Source organism: Dipodomys ordii, unplaced genomic scaffold (genome assembly GCF_000151885.1).
Source record: "Dipodomys ordii isolate 6190 unplaced genomic scaffold, Dord_2.0 Scaffold113, whole genome shotgun sequence".
In the NCBI taxonomy this organism is placed as follows: domain Eukaryota; kingdom Metazoa; phylum Chordata; class Mammalia; order Rodentia; family Heteromyidae; genus Dipodomys; species Dipodomys ordii.
Window position 1 is genome coordinate 3,448,939 of NW_012267329.1, and position 16,557 is coordinate 3,465,495.

A 16,557-nucleotide genomic window follows, 5' to 3' on the forward strand; every position below is an offset into this window, starting at 1 on the left:
AAAAAAAGACGTTGAGAACAATGACTCAGAGGATTAGAGCCAGTCATGAATAAATATTCTGGGATAGTGTTTACATAGTGTGATACTAAATGCATTATAGTAAGCCATTAAACTTTTATAATCTGCTACTGAATATAAATTATACTGTAACAAGTACAGAATATGTATACAAGACTTTGTTTTTTATTTATTTTTTTTGGTCTGGTTGTGGGGCCTGAACTCTGGGCCTGGGCCCTGTCCCTCAGCTCTTCAGCTCAAGGCTAGCGCTCTACCACTTGAGCCACAGCACCACTTCCGGCTTTTTTCTTTTTGTTTACGTGGTGCTGAGGAATCGAACCCAGGGCCTCAAGCATGCAAGGCAAGCGCTCTACCACTGAGCCAACTTCCCAGCCCAGACTTTAAAAAACTTGTATTTCATTTTAATGTATACATAAAAACCTGGTGCCAAATTAGCATGAATCAATGATGTGGAAGAAATATTCTAAGTACTTTAGATTATTTAAATTTTCTTAGAGCAAATTTTTAAATAAAGCTAGGAATATACCACAGTGGTAGAGTTTGTTCTTAACATGTATAGGCCCTGGGTTCTAGCTCTAGCACTAAAAAAAAAAAAGAAGAAGAAACAAGATTTTTGTCTCATCAAAATAGATGAAACCACTCTGAATAAGTTACAATCTTCAAAAATACAATGTTAAAAAATAGAAGGATGGGCTGGGAAGGTGGCTCAGTGGTAGAGCCCTTGCCTTGCATGCCTGAGGTCCTGGGTTTGATTCCTCAGCACCACATAAGCAAAAAGAAAAAAGCCAGAAGTGGCGCTGTGGCTCAAGTGGTAGAATGCTAGCCTTGAGCTGAAGAGCTGAGGGACAGTGCCCAGGCCCAGAGTTTAGGCCCCATGATCGGACCCAAAAAACAAACAAACAAACAACAACAACAACAAAAAGAAAAAACAAAAGGACTTTTGAGAATTTAATTAGTATGTTCAAGCACTTAAACAAATACTAGAATAATATCTTATAAAATAATCTATACCTCTATAGAAAACATTAAAAATTGTGATTGTTAGAAGCAACACAACTGCAAAACCCTGAATGTACTAAAAGCCACTGAATTATATCCTTTAAAAGAAACAGCTGGGCACTGGCAGCTCATGCCTGTAAACCTAGCTATTCAGGAGACTGAGATCTGAGCATCATGGTTCAAAGCCAGACTGGGCAAGAAAGTCTGTGAGACTCTTATCTCCACTAAACCACCAGAAAACTGGAAGTGGTTCAAGCCCCAGGACAAAAAACAAACAACAAAAAAAAAAAAAACAAGAGGGCTGGGAAGGTGGCTCAGTGGTAGACTGCTTGCCTTGCATGCATAAGGCCCTGGGTTCGATTCCTCAGCACCACATAAGCAGAAAAAGCCGGAAGTGGGACTGAGGGTCAAGTGGTAGAGCGCTAGTCTACAGTTGAAGAGCTGAGGGACAGCGCCCAGGCCCAGAGATCAGGTCTCACAACTGACAAAAAAAAAAAAAGGAAAAGGAAAAGGAAAAGGAAAACCAAGAAAACAAAACAGAATTATCTTGAGATAAGCAAATATGCACAAGTAGTTAACTTCTAATATGAAATCATTCCTCAAAATTTTCAACTTAGTATAAGCATATGTGAATTACCAAGGAAAAATATTATTTCCTACAATATTTTCTAGAAAAATAAATTACTCATAAGAAAATAAAACAGGTTATGGATGAAAGCAAGTACCAGTGGAAGTGAGGGTCAACAGAGAGGAAAAATATGGTAAAAGCACTTTATATGCATATATGAAAATAGAACAATGAAACTGCTGAAATATAATCAAGGTAGGAAAGGGATTAGAGATAGTGAGTCACTTTGCATACCAAATGGAATGTATACCAGTCACAACTACCCCCCTTACACTATTAGTAAATGCTAGTAAAAATAGTAATTTTTTTTAATGATTAAAAACTGAAGATGATTATTATTCTTATTTTATCAGAAAACATGCAGAAACTTACATTAGGTACATCCCTATTCACAACAGTCTTCAAAATTTCTACCCATTCTGTCAGATTCTGTTGATTTATCAGTTCCAGTGGTAGCGTATACTAAATAAAAAAAAAAAAGTTACTGTTTAAAATCACTACTAAAGAATTTCAGTTAACTTACATTTCTACATTAGTATACAGCAAATTTTGTTGTGTTAATTGTCTAGAGTACTTAACAGTAGTAAAAAACACGGCATCTGGGCACTGGTGGCACACACCTGTAATCCTAGCTACTCAGGAGGCTGAGATCAAAGGATTGAGGTTCAAGGCCAGCCCCTGCAGGAAAGTCTATAATATTTATTTATTTATTTTTTTGCTGTTGGTTGGGCTTAAACTCTGGGCCTGGACCCTCTATCACTTGAGCCAAAGTTCCACTTCAAGTTTTCTGCTAGTTTATTGGCGATAAGAGTCTCATGGACTTTCCTGTCCAGGTAGAATTACAGGCATGAGCCACCCTGGCGCCTAGCTGTATGTGAGACTCATCTCCAATAAACCACCAGAAAATCGGAAGTAGCACTGTGGCTCAAGTGGTAAAGAGCTAACCTTGAGCTGAAGAGCTGAGGCACAGCGCACAGACCCAGAGTTCAAGCCCACAACCAACCAAAAAAGCAAAGGCATTTTTGCTCTCAATTTACTGGAGATTATTATCTCATTTTCACCCTAAGGGGTTATACTTATCAAAGATTTTTGTTAATACTCTATATCAAATTAAGAAATTTTATCCTTTTTATTTTTTGGTGCCAGTCCTGGGGCTTGAATTCAGGACCTGGGTGAGGCCCTGAGCTTCTTTTACTCAAGGTTACCACTTGAACCACTTCCAGCTTTTTGACTAGTTTGCTGAAGGTAAGACTTTCACGGACTTTTCTTCCAGGGCTGGCTTTGAACTGCTGTCCTACTGCAAGGATTACAGAAGTAAGCCACTAAGCTACACTAAAACTTTAATTAAATTTTTCCTTCAGGGGCTGGGAAGGTGGCTCAGTGGTAGAGCGCTTGCCTTGCATGCCTGAGGCCCTGGGTTTGATTCCTCAGCACCACATGAGCAAAAAGAAAAAAGCCGAAAGTGGTGCTGTGGTTCAAGTGGTACAGTTCTAGCCCTGAGCTGAAGAGCTGAGGGACAGGGCCCAGGTCCAGAGTTCAGGCCCCACGACCAGACCCCCCCCAAAAAATAATAATAATGCTGTGTAGTTAAAAGGTATAAAATAAAAATCACAGTATCTGAACCTGATGAGAAAAATCTGTTCTTGGTTGCAATGTGGCTTATGGTTGAGTACTTGCCTACCATGCATGAAGCCCTGGGTTTACTTCCTCAATACCACATAAACAAAAAAAAAGGCCAAAAAGTGGAACTATGGCTCAAGTGGTACAGTGCTAGCTTTGAACAAAAAGAAGCTCAGGGACAGTGTCCAGGAACTGAGTCCAAGCCCCAGGACTGGCAAAAAAAAAAGGGGGGGGGGGGGGAGGGGGGGGAAATCGGTTCTAAGCTCAATCCTACTAAGAATACAGATTCAACATTTTTTATTTTTATTTTATTTGGGAGGGATATACTGAGTTAGACTACACAGAAATGATTAAACCTATAATTATCAAAATTATTTTCAGGGCTGGGAAGGTGGCTCAGTGGTAGAGTGCTTGCCTCGCATGCATGAGGTCATGGGTTCGACTCTTCAGCACCACATAAACAGAAAAAGTGTGAAGTAGAGCTGTGGCTTGAGTGGTAGAGCGCTTCCCTTGAGCTGAAGAGCTAAGGGACAGCACCCAGGCCAAGTTCAAGCTCCATGACCAACCAAAAAAAAAAAGATAAATATAAGAAAATTGTACTAAGTTTAGCTACATGTGGCTCCAGCTATATGGGAGGCTAGTGCAAAAAAATGTCCTGAGCCTCTGGGTTTCAAGAAGAGTTTACTTGAGGCTGGGAAAGTGACTCAGTGGCAGAGTGCTTGCCTTGCATACGTAAGGCCGTGGGTTCGATTCCTTAGCACCACATAAGCAGAAAAAGCTGGAAGTGGTGTTTTGACACAAATGGTAGAGTGCTAGTCTAGAGCTGAAGAGCTAAGGGACAGCGCCCAAGCCCAGAGTTCAGGCCCCATGACCGACAGAAAAAAGAAGAAACAGTTTACTTAACAAATCAAATCCCAATCTCAAAAAACAAAGGAAAAAAACAACTTTGTTATGCTGGATTTTCTTTTATTTTTGGCCAGTCCTAGGGCTCAGCTCAGAGACTGAGCACTGTCCCAGAGCTTCTTTTGCTCAAGGCCAGCACTCTACCACTTGAGCCACAGCACCACTTCCGGTTTTCTGAGTAATTTTCTTTTTTTGTTCTTTTGTCAGTCGTGGGGCTTGAACTCTGGGCCTGGGCACTGTCCCTCAGCTCTTCAGCTCAAGGCAAGCGCTCTACCACTTGAGCTACAGCGCCACTTCCGGTTTTCTGGTGGTTTATTGGAGATAGGAGTCTCAAGGTCTCTCCTGTCCGGGCTGGCTTTGAACCGCGACCCTCAGATCTCAGCCTCCTGAGTAGCTAGGATTACAGGCATAAGCCACCAGCGCCCAGCAGTAATTTTCTTTTTTAATTGGAGATAATAGTCTCCTGGACTTTTTCTGCTCAGACTGGCTTTAAACTGCAATCCTCAGATCTCAGCCTCCTGAGTAGCTAGGATTATAGGCGTGAGCCACCAGGCAGGCTCTGGATGATTTTTTTAAACTTGTCCTGACACCAGGTTCTTAGCCCCAGGAGATTGACTATCCCTAACATTTTTTATTTTACTTTATTTTTTGGTCAGTCGTGGGGCTTGAACTCTGGGCCTGAGCACTGTCCCTCAGCTCTTCAGCTACAGGCTAGAGCTCTACCAAGTGAGCCACAATGCCACTTCCAGTTTTCTGGTGGTTTATTGGAGATAAGAGTTTCACGGACTTTCCTGCCAGAGCCAGCTTTGAACCTGGATCCTCAGATCTCAGCCTCCTGAGTAGCTAGGATTAATGCCTGAGTCACCAGCACCCAACATCCCTAGCATTTTTTTCCTCAAGGCTACCCATCTACCACTTGAGCCACAGATCAATTTCTGATTGTGATGGTTAGCTGAAGAAGCCTTGCATAGACTTTCCTCCCTGGCTGGCTTTGAACCATGATCCTCAGATCTCAGCCTGAGTAGCTAGGATTACAGGTGTGAGCCACCGGTGCCCGGCTGAACTTGCAATTTTTTATTGGGCAAATATGCTTGTTTAGATTTGTAATTTTTTTTCCAACCTCCCTTTTAACTTTTTTTTCTTTTCTTTCTTTGCCAGTCCTGTGGGTTGAACTCAGGGCATGGGCACTGTCCCTGAGCTTCTTTTGCTCAAGGCTAGCAATCTACCACTTGAGCCATAGTGCTACTTCCAGCTTTTTCTGTTTATGTGGTACTGAGGCATAGTACCCAGGGTTTCATGCATGTTAGGCAAGCACTCTTCCACTAAGCCACATTCCCAGCCCACCTTACATTTTTCTAGCAAATCATCTAGTTAATCTAGATCTCCAAATGTAATTATTATATTTCAGATGCTGAAATTCTTAATTTTTGATATGGTAAATTACCAGCAGACTCTAAACTGCTTTGTAAGATAAAAAATACCTGAACAAGAGCATAGAAGATCTTGAATATTTGTTTCTGGATGAGGACAGACTGATCTGACTGATCAGGAAGAAGCTGAATAAAACGATCCTTCAGAACTGGCAGGAAATGCTGCATTGCTGCCACCAGTGGACTCCTTTCCTCTGGTTTCTTGTACCTATGGATAGGAATACAAACTAATTCTGTAAGAATTTACTTTACAGCTTATATGTACCTGCTTTTATATACAAATGTACTTTCTAACAAGTTTAGAAAAAAAATAAGAATATTTTAGAACAAAACCACAAACGCAACTCCAATAAAAGCCCTAAATAACAGAATTATCATGTATTTACTCAACATTTACTAGAAGGTCAATGATGTGCATGGCCCCCATTAGTATTCTCATGTTTACAGCTGAAGAAACTGAGAAACAGCAGAACTATCTTTCCCAGTTACACATCTAGGTATAAACCTTGGCAGTTGGGATCTAGGTTCTTTCCTCTGATCAATTCAGTACATAGTCTAATTGTGAATACTTATGCAAATATGGAGGTACAATGGTCTGGCTTTTAAACAGCAATGCTAATGAATAAATAAAATTAATTCTACATTACCATCCTTATTCAGACACCAACTATTTTATGACTAAAAGCATCACAAACCAGACATACTATAACTCACCTGGCAATAAAACATGAACAACATGTTTTAAAATATCTTCATTTACCCTATTTGGAAGTCAATAATCACCTGTTTCAGAAATATAATATGTTCAACTATTGGATACTGCTACAGAATAGGACACAACATTTTATGAGTATTACCTTCCTAAAATCAGAAAAATTCCTTATTTGAATTACACTGTTCCAAAAGTTATATATGAAAAAGTGCATATGTAATTGAAATTATTTCTGTATACACCCTACTTATTATCATTTTAACAGTATTATTATGGTCTATTGTATTATTTAAAAAGGAAGGAAATAACTGGATTTTTAAGTTACAACTGTAGAAACAAAGTAACAGCTTCCATATTAAGGAATCAACAGGCACAATCAATTTGTAAATACAGATTACTTGTTGTAGAAATCATGATTATAATAGCTATCACTTGTCTTTTTGGAATAGGTGATTTAAATTGCTTTAAATTAGTTCTCATAGCAAGTTATGAGTTCTCATTGGTATCCTAAAAAACTTTTTTACTCAAAAATTGAGTACCTGAGTACTTTTTCTTTCTTCCTTTTTCTTTCTTTTTTTTTGTTTTTGGGGGGGGGTCAGTTGTAGGACTTGAATGCTGTCCATGAGCCTCTTTGTGTTCAAAGTTAGCGCTCTACTACTTGAGTCACAGTACCACTTCTGGTTTTTGAGTAGTTAACTGGAAATGAGAGTCTCACAGGGACTTTTTTACCCAGATTGGCTTCAAACCACAATCCTCAGATCTCCATCTCCTGATTAGCTAGGATCACAGACATGAGCCTAGCTTCTGAGTCCTTTTTTTTTTTTTGGGTGGGGGGGCAGCGCATGGGGCTTGAACTCTGGGCCTGGTTTTGGGCACTTTCACTCAGCTCTTCAGCTCAAGGTGAATGCTCTACCTCTTGAGCCACAGAACCACTTTAGGTTTTCTGATAGTTAATTGGAGGTAAGAGTCTCATGGACTTTCCTGCCCAGGCTGGCTTTGAATTGCTATCCTCAGCTCTCAGCCTCCTAAATAGCTACAGGCTTGAGCCACTGGCAACCAGCTCTGAGTACATTTTTAATAGGTAAAGATTCACTTTAAAATCTGGATTTTTTTTCTTCTGAGTGAAATAAGAAACAAAATAAATTCTCAAGAGGAAAGAATAGGAAATGTTCATACTAACGATGACTAATAAGGCTAGTAACACAAACTGACAAATCATTTCCAATATTTCATTATTTTAAGAAATTGTATCTCACATACATCTTTTAAAAAATTAATACAGGAAATAGATGTATGGCTAAAATGATAGATTGCTATCTTTGATGGGGGGGTGGAATCAAGCAAGAAAGTAAAGTCATGAGTTCAAATCCCAGTACTGACACACATACACAAAGAAATTAATGTAGTTCTACTTCCACAAGGCCAAACTTCATAGAAATTTCTTCAACTAGTCCATCACTTTTAGGTTAAAAAACAATCTACTGATACTTCCTCAGTATCTATAGTAATATCCAATTTTCTTACTATTTTCATTCAAATCATTCCTCTATGTGTTTGCATAGAAGTGATCTCCTTATCATCCAGGTAACAGTCTTATTTCCACCTCTGTACTTTGCTTTCTTTGCTCACATTACTCAATGTGGTGTGACATACCTTCTTCTTCAAATGTTCCTTCTGTACATAAGTAATTCCTGAGGATCTCTATTTCTAAAAGCCATCAAACTCCAATTTTTATTTTCTGAAACTGCTTCAGTCCACATAGGTCCCTTATATTAAATACCTTGTGCTCCACCAACACTGGCTTATAATAAACTGGAAGTCCAATATTGTATTAGGCTCCTGTATCTATTTAAAAAGCCCTATCACACTCTCTCCTGGTAAGATTATAAAACAGGAGAGATTTGAACCTCTTTAGTGACACTGACAGCTTATTGTTATTCTCTCTGGTTTTAGTCACTCACTTACCAGAACTACAACTGGGACTCTGACAGAGGTTGGAGCAACAGCTGGAACATTCCTTAGCAGGAAGATGGGTAGCTGGTGGGAACACAAGAAAACACCAGTACCAATGCTGTAAATGATGTATTTTTGCCTGCTCAGAGCAGCAGCAGTTCATCGGCTATTTCGAAATGGGACCCACAAAGGGTATTGAGGCTAACCACAAATCCCAGAATTAGAGAGCACACAATGGGATTTGTCTAGCTGTTAGAAGTTGAAGTCATCATTGTAATATTAAGTCTTCTTCCCTTGCTTATTTTTCCCACAAACTTCTAAGTACCTACCAATTTTCGTCATTTTCATGCTTTAAGGAAAACACCTTCATCATTGAGCTTACCACTCTATTACCTCAATTCCCAATGTTTTCTTCTATAATGATCCCTAAATCCAGATCTAAAATGATCTCTTCCTCTAAAATCATTCTAATACAATTTACTTACATGAGCTATAACTTGCTAAAATATGCAAAAAATGAAATAGGTTGAGTATGAATCTCAAAAATAACTGATAAATTAGCACATGAAATTCTAATTTATTTTTCTTAGAGGTTCTTAAAGTTTACCAAAAACACAAATTAAGGCAAAAATTCACAAAAAGACAAGTAATAAAGAGCTCTAATGTTCAAAGTACTCCAACATACAATAAATAAAAGTATCTAAAGGACTTCTATCAGCACCTATTGAGAATCACAACCTTAGATTTTTGAATGGGGAAAAAGAGATAATGTTTGGGGGAGGGGACATAAGCAGTGTCATTTCAGAATTAGAGTAAGACATCCTACTTCTAAAAAGAAAATATAAAATTCAAATTAACAGTACAGTTCACTAATTTTCTTAACAGTGCCAAAATTAATTTTATATGTCCAAATTAGCTTTCAATCTTTCCAACTCTTCTTACTTCCCAAAATTCCATAGGAAATGGGAAACACTTACTCATAATTTTTTACAAGCTGATAAAGGCAAAGAAGAATTCCTAGCCAACAAGCACTGTTGTCAGACTGAAGATAAAAGCCAATCTTGTCTACAATGGCAGTCCAGCGGCTTGGATAGTCATGTTTGATGATGTGATGAATGCAAGTAGTAAGCTGTACCCTGAAAGACAAAATAAACAGTAAGGAAGAAGAAAGATTATCTAGACAAAATGCTGCTAAAATGTAGTGTCAGGCACAATAGCTCATACCTGTAATCTTAGCTACTCAGCAGCTGAGATCTGAGACTCATGGTTCGAAGACAGCACAGGCAAGAAATTTTTAAAGTTTAATCTCCAATTAAGCACCAAAAAAGCAGAGCTGTGGCTTAAGTGGCAAGAGTGTTAACCTTGAGCACAAAAACTTGTACCACACCCAGGACTGGGGTTCAAGCTTCAGGGCCAGTACCCCCCAAAAAAATCCAGCTGATATGTGGGTGAATATAAGATACATATAATTTGATGAGTATGATGGCTCAAACATATAATCCTAGATATTTGGAAGGCAGGTATGAGGAGATCAAGCTTTGAGGAAAGTTCAAACAAAAAGACATTGGTTGAGACTATATCTCACCAATAGGCACAGAGGCACATTTTTGTCATCTCCAAGGGAAAGAACAAGTAGGAAGTTGGCAGGCCAGGCTAGCCAAGGAACAAACCTAGACCCTACCTAGAAAAGGAACCAAAATAAAAAGGGAAAAAAACTCATTCAGCAAAAGCTACCACATAGTCTAGGATGACCTCTTTCTGTTTGTTTTTGTTGGCTTGAACTTTGGACGTGGGCACTGTCCCTCAGCTCTTCAGCTCAAGTGCTCTACCACTTGAGCCACAGTGCCACTGCCAGTTTTCTGGTGGTTTACTGAAGTCTCACTCATTTTCCTGCCTGTGCTGGCTTTGAACCATGATCCTCAGTTCTCAGCCTCCTGAGTAGCTAGGATTACAGGCGTGAGCCACCAGCGCCCAGCTAGGATAACCTCTTTCTATAGAAAAGAAACACATAAAGCTGGGCGCTGTAATCCTAGCTACTCAGGAGGCTGAGATCTGAGGATTGCGGTTCAAAGCCAGCCCGGGCAGGAGAGACCATGAGACTCCTATCTCCAGAAAACCAGAAGTGGAGCTGTAGCTCAAGTGGTAGAGCACTTGCCTTGAGCTGAGGGACAGCGCCCAGGCCCAGAGTTCAAGCCCCATGACCGACAAAAAAAAAGAAACACATAAATATTATAAATGCAGGTGTTCTTTCTCTTGCTGAGACAAATCAATTTCATTGAGAAAACCAACTAATCCCATTAATAACTACACTCACACACAATCCTATACATGTAAGGAGTATTCACGACTAGGAATGAAGTACAGAAATAATTATATCCCTAGAATGAGCAGGCCCAAGATTCAATCCTGAGCATGGGGTTGGGATGGTACACAAATAGCAAAATATAGATAGGGCAGGACACAGGAATTTATAATATCAAAAGCCTATAAAACAAAAAGGATATAGCATTCAGTAGTTTTGTTTCTATTTTTTGAGCAATGCAGAGCCTGGGACAGGCTAGGCAAATGCTTGGTTATGAAACTGCACCTAGGCATTGGCTTTTTAAAACAGTCACAATATATTGTCCAGGGAAGCTATGAACTGCCACATGACCCACGCTACCCTCAAACTAGTAATCCTTCTGCCTTCCCAGTACTAGGATTAAAGAAGCTCAACAACAAGCTTAAATCTAGTTTTTTTGGTTGTCTTCTTAAAAATTCTCACCCATATGATCACAACATGTTCTACTAGTTTACATTACATTGTTTAAGCTCTTAGTTTTATTTTTTTTTTATTTCTTGCCAGTCCTGGGGCTTGAACTAAAGACCTGAGCACTGTCCCTGAGCTTTATCAACTCCAGGCTAGCAGTGACTACATGAGCCATAGCACCACTTACAACTTTTCTGTTTATATGGTACCAAGGAATCAAACCCAGGGCTTCACACATTCTAGGCAAGCAATCTACCACTAAGACATATTCCCAGACCCAAGTTCTTATTTTGTAAATGGGAAAAACAGTAAGGCAATAAATCAAAAGGGCATTCCCCTATATTGGTATCTGTTGGCTTAAGTTTTCCTGGAAAAAAAAATCTATACATATAATAAACAAATGCTTGTGAGAACTAGTAAATCTGTTTTTCAGTCATTAAACATAATGTCTATTATTGTGCCCCAAATCTTTGTTCAGGGTTGAGCTGGAAGTGCCCTATACTTGAGAAAGTGCCCTATAGTTTTAGTTTTTTGGGGTATGTGCATACACACGTTGTTACTGGGGCTTGAATTCAGGGTCTGGGCACTGTCCCTTAGCTTTTTCAATTAAGGTTAAAGCTCTACCACTTAAGCCACAGATCTAATGGCTTTTGGTAGTTAATTGGACATAAATGTCCCATCAACTTTCCTGCCTGGACTGCCTTTGAACCTAGATATTAGATTTCAAAGCCTCAAGTAGCTAGAATTATAGGTATAAGCCTATTAGCCTTTTTTTTTTGGGTTGGTCTTGGGGCTTGAACTCTGGGCCTGAGCGCTGTCCCTCAGTTCTTCAGCTAAAGGCTAGCACTCTACCACTTGAGCTACAGCACGACTTCCGGTTTTCTGGTGGTTTATTGGAGATAGAGTTTCACATAAGAAATGTACTCATTGGGGCTGGGAAGGTGGCTCAGTGATAGAAATGTACTCATTACCTTGCCCATGTAATTGTAACCCCTCTGTATGGTATGTTCATAATTAAAAAAAAAAAAGTTGCACAGACTTTCCTGCCCAAGCTGGCTTTGAACTACCATCCTCAGATCTCAGCCTCCTGAGTAGCTAGGATTACAGGCATGAGCCACTGGCCCCCGGCAGCCTTTTCTTTTTTAATTGATATAGTCTTACTAAGTACCTTCTGCATGGCCTCAAACTTAAGATTCTTTTGAGTGTACACAGGGGTTAACTCAGTCAGTTTCATGTCTTTCTCTATAAGTAGATTAGTCTTTCCAATACTATGGTCAACACACACACACATCATACTTGCTTTGAACCACTGTTAACGTTTGAAGACTTTTTTTTTGTTGTTTTTTTGTTTTTCTATCGCTTATAGGGCTTGAACTCAGGGCCTGGGTTTTGTCCCTAAGCACTTGTTCAAGGCTAGCACTCTACCACTTTGAGCCAGAGTGCCACTTCTGGTTTACGAATGGTTAATTGGAGATAAGAGTATCAAGGGGACTTTTCTACATGGCCTGGATTTGAGCAGTGATCTTCAGATCTCAGCACACTTGAATAGCTAGTACTACAGGGATAAGCCACTATACCTATCCTAAAAACTATTTTATTAGCATAGCATATTAGTTGTACAAGGGGGGATTCTCTGTGACATGGCCATAAAATGTCAAATCAAACTGACCCTCTCCTTCATTGTCCCTTCTTAAAACAATTTCAAAACTTTTCATTCTATTTTCATATATCATAAAAGTATTTGCTAACTATACTCAACCCCATTGGCCCTCCCCCCTTTTAATGTTTATTAATTTTTTTTAACCAGTTGTGGGGCCTGAACTCTGGGCCTGAGCACTGCCCCTCAGCTCTTCAGCTCAAGGCTAGTGCCCTATCACTTGAGCCACAGCACCACTTCCGGCTTTTTTCTTTTTTTGCTTATGTGGTGCTGAGGAATGGAACCCAGGGCCTCAGGCATGCAAAGCAAGCGCTCTACCACTGAGCCAACTTCCAAGCCCCCCCACCTTTTAATGTTATGTGCCTTCTACCATAGCCTTTTTACTTGCTTTCGATTTTTGCTCAACCATGTACACATTAAATAAGACAGACAGATAGATATACATACATACATACATACCTGATGAGCTCAGGAGAGTGAATAATGGCTTCTACAATATTTTCTCGAATGCAATGTCGATCTTCTTCTGGAATACTATAAGGGGCTATATCCCCAGGTGCTGATTCTCGATCAGGCCAATACTGTGTTATCATATTTTTCAAATAGATAACACCTAAAACATAGATAAGTTTGTCAAAAGGTGTTTACAATGAAAGCTCCATAATATCCTTTGTAAGTAGTAACCATATTTCAACTTCTTCCATGTCACTGTATTAGACTTTTTTTATTTTGCTGATGCTAGAGTTTGAACTCAGGGCCTTGAGATTGTTCAACTCATTTGCTAGGCTGGCACTCTACCACTTCAGCCAGTTTAATTTTTTTTACTGGTTATATTAGAAATGGGAGTCTCTCTTTTTTCTTTCTTTGTCTGTCGCGGGCTTGAACTGTGGGCCTGGGCGCTGTCCCTCATCTCTTCAGCTCGAGGCTAGCACTCTACCATTTGAACCACAGCGTCAATTACCGTTTTCTGGTGGAGATAAGAGTTTTATGGTTTTTCTTGCCCGAGCTGGCTTTGAAGATCTCAGCCTCTGGAGTAGCGAGGATTACAGGAGTGAGCCACTGGGAGGAGTGAGCCACTGGGAGTCTCATACTTTCCTGCCTGGACTGGCTTTAAATTTCCAAGTCTCTCTTTTTTTTTATTTGGGTGGGGGGGAGAGTTGGTCCTGGGGCTTGAACTCTGGGCCTGCGCACTGTCCCTCAGCTCTTCAGCTCAAGGAGAGCGCTCTACCACTTGAGCTACAGCGCCACTTCCGGTTTTTTGGTGGTTTATTGGAGATAGGAGTCTCACGGTCTCTCCTGCCTGGGCTGGCTTTGAACTGCGATCCTCAGATCTCAGCTTCCTGAGTAGCTAGGATTACAGGCATGAGCCACCAGGGCCAGGCCAAGTCTCATTTTTTTGAGTAGCTAAAATTATTAGCATGAGCCACCAACACCCAGTAAAGTTTTTTTTGTTTTGTTTTCTTTCGATAATGGGGCCTGAACTCTTGGCTTGGGCACTGTCCCTCAGCTCTTCAAGGCAAGCACTCTACCACTTGAGCCTGCCACTTCTGGTTTTCTGGTGGTTTATTGTAGAAAATTCTCTCAGACTTTCCTGCCTCGGCTGGCTTTGAACTGTGATCCTCAGATCTCAGCCTCCTGAGGAGGATTACAGGCATGAGCCACTGGCACTCTGCTTACATATTTATTTTAAAACACTTTTATTGTTTTATACAGGACAAAATAATTTTAGCAAGTCTTCTAAATGAAGCTTCTAAAGCCAAAACCATGTGGGTATAATGCCTCATTCCTACAACCCTAACAACTAAAAAAGCAGATACTAGGCCAGCTGGGGCAAAACGTTAGCAAGTCCCCATTTCAACCAATAGCTGGGCATGGTGGCTTGTGATTATCCTTCTTCTTACAGCAGGAGGCATAAATAAAAGGGCTGTGAGGAGACTCATGCCTGCAATTCTAGCTATTCCGGAGGCTGAGATCTAAAAATTACAATTCAAAGTGAGGCTAAGAAAGTTGTGGCTCAAAGGGAAGAGCACCAGCCTGGAGCAAAAAAGCTAAGGAACAGCTGTGTAGGCCCTGAGTTCAAGCCCCAATACTAGCACCAGAAAGAAAAAAAGACCATCGTCAGCCCAGCCCAGGAAAAAAAGTGAGATACTATCTCAAAAATAGCCTTAGGAAGGTCTAACATGCAGGTTGGATTCCTCAGTACCACATAAACAGAAAAAGCCAAAAGTGGCACTGTGGCAAGTAGTAATGTGCTAGCCTTGAACAAAAGAAGCTAAGGGACAGTGCCCAGGCTCTTAGTTTGAGACCCAGGACTGGCAAAAACCAAATATGAATAAAAATTTAAAAAAACACAGCCATAGGAAAAAGGCATGACCCAAGTGGTAGGAGAGGCATGAGTTAAGTAGTAAAGTGTCTAGCAACATGAAGCCTTGAGTCCAAATCTTAGCACCACTAAATAAATAAAAATCATATGACAGCCAGAAGCTAATGATTCATGCCTGTGATCTAAAGCTACTCAGGAGGCTGTGATCTGAGGATTGTGGCTAGAAGCCAGCCTGGGCAGGAAAGTCCATGAGATTCTTATCTCAATAAACTACTGGCAGAAAAAAAAAAGAAATATAACAATATAGCTTTTATTTTTTTTGGGGGGGTGGGTCACGGACCTGAACTCTGGGCCTGGGCGCTGTCCCTCAGCTCTTCAGCTCAAGGCCAGCGCTCTACCGCTTGAGCCACAGCGCCACTTCCAGCTTTTTCTGTTTATGTGGTGCTGAGGAATCAAACCCAGGGCTTCATGCATGCAAGGCAAGCACTCTACCACTAAGCCACCTTCCCAGCCCACAATATAGCTTTTATAACTAATCACACAAAGATGATTTTAAAATGTTTACCACAGAAAAAAAAATCATGCCATACATAGGTTTTATAATTTATAACCTTCAATCACATTTCAAAGTTGTGTTGTTTTATGGAGAAGTTTCCTTGCTCTATGCTCAAATATTAGAGATTACCATAAGGCACCAGTGGCTCACACTTACAATCCTACCTACTAAAGAGTAGGTAGAGATCTAGAGGAGTGAAGCTTCAAGCCAGCCTAGGCTGAAAAATTCTGTGAGACTCCATGTCCAATTAACCAGCAAACATGAACTGCAGGCATGGCTTAAGTGGTAGAGTACTAACTATAAGCAAGAAAGCCCAAGTCCTGATAATAGCATAAACAAACAAACAAATAAATAAATAATTTCAACTTTTTCTTGTAACTTTACATAGTTGTAAAACGAAATTTCAATTTAAGTCAGATTATGAGTACGTTGCACCTTGATCAATGTTACCCTTTACATCATTCTCCCCCATCTTTCCCAATTCCACAAATGACATGATAAAATCCAGGTAACTTTAAAAAAGACTTTTTTTTAAAGTAGTGATATTGGTAAATGTTTATTATACTTTACAATATAAGGTTAGTAACAATGATTATTTTAACAAATCTAGCTTAATTATGTTAAAAAAAACTTTTTAATTAGCCATATGGTGATAAACATTTCAAATATATAAAACCTAAAGGGAAAATTCCTAAACTCTGTAAAAACACTGGGTGTGCACATGTATGTGTGCTCATGTGTGCACGCTTACACATACCAGCCCTGGGGCTTGAGCTGTCTTGGAACTGTCCCTGAGCTTTTTGCTCAAGACTAGCATTCTACCAGGTGAGCCATAACTCTACTTAACTTTTTGGTGAATAACTGGAAGTAAGTTTTAAAAGTACTTTCCTGAGGCGGGTGCTGGTGACTCATGCCTATAATTCTGGCTACTCAGTAGGCTGAGATCTGAGGATTACAGTTCAAAGCCAGCCTAGGCAGGAAAGTCTATGAAACTCTTTTTTTTTTTTTT

At 40.0% G+C, this 16,557-nt stretch overlaps 1 protein-coding gene across 1 annotated transcript in view; it reads right to left on the bottom strand.

The window, feature by feature from the left end:
• Ipo7 (importin 7) overlaps nt 1-16,557 on the bottom strand; it is a 71,482-nt gene that overhangs the window by 32,941 nt on the left and 21,984 nt on the right. Inside the window, exons 3-6 of the mRNA XM_013028777.1 lie at nt 13,129-13,282; nt 9,241-9,399; nt 5,650-5,806; nt 2,018-2,107 (exon numbers count right to left, since the gene is read on the bottom strand). Of these exons, the coding sequence (XP_012884231.1) occupies nt 2,018-2,107; nt 5,650-5,806; nt 9,241-9,399; nt 13,129-13,282 (560 nt within the window). The remainder of the gene's footprint in view (nt 1-2,017; nt 2,108-5,649; nt 5,807-9,240; nt 9,400-13,128; nt 13,283-16,557) is intronic.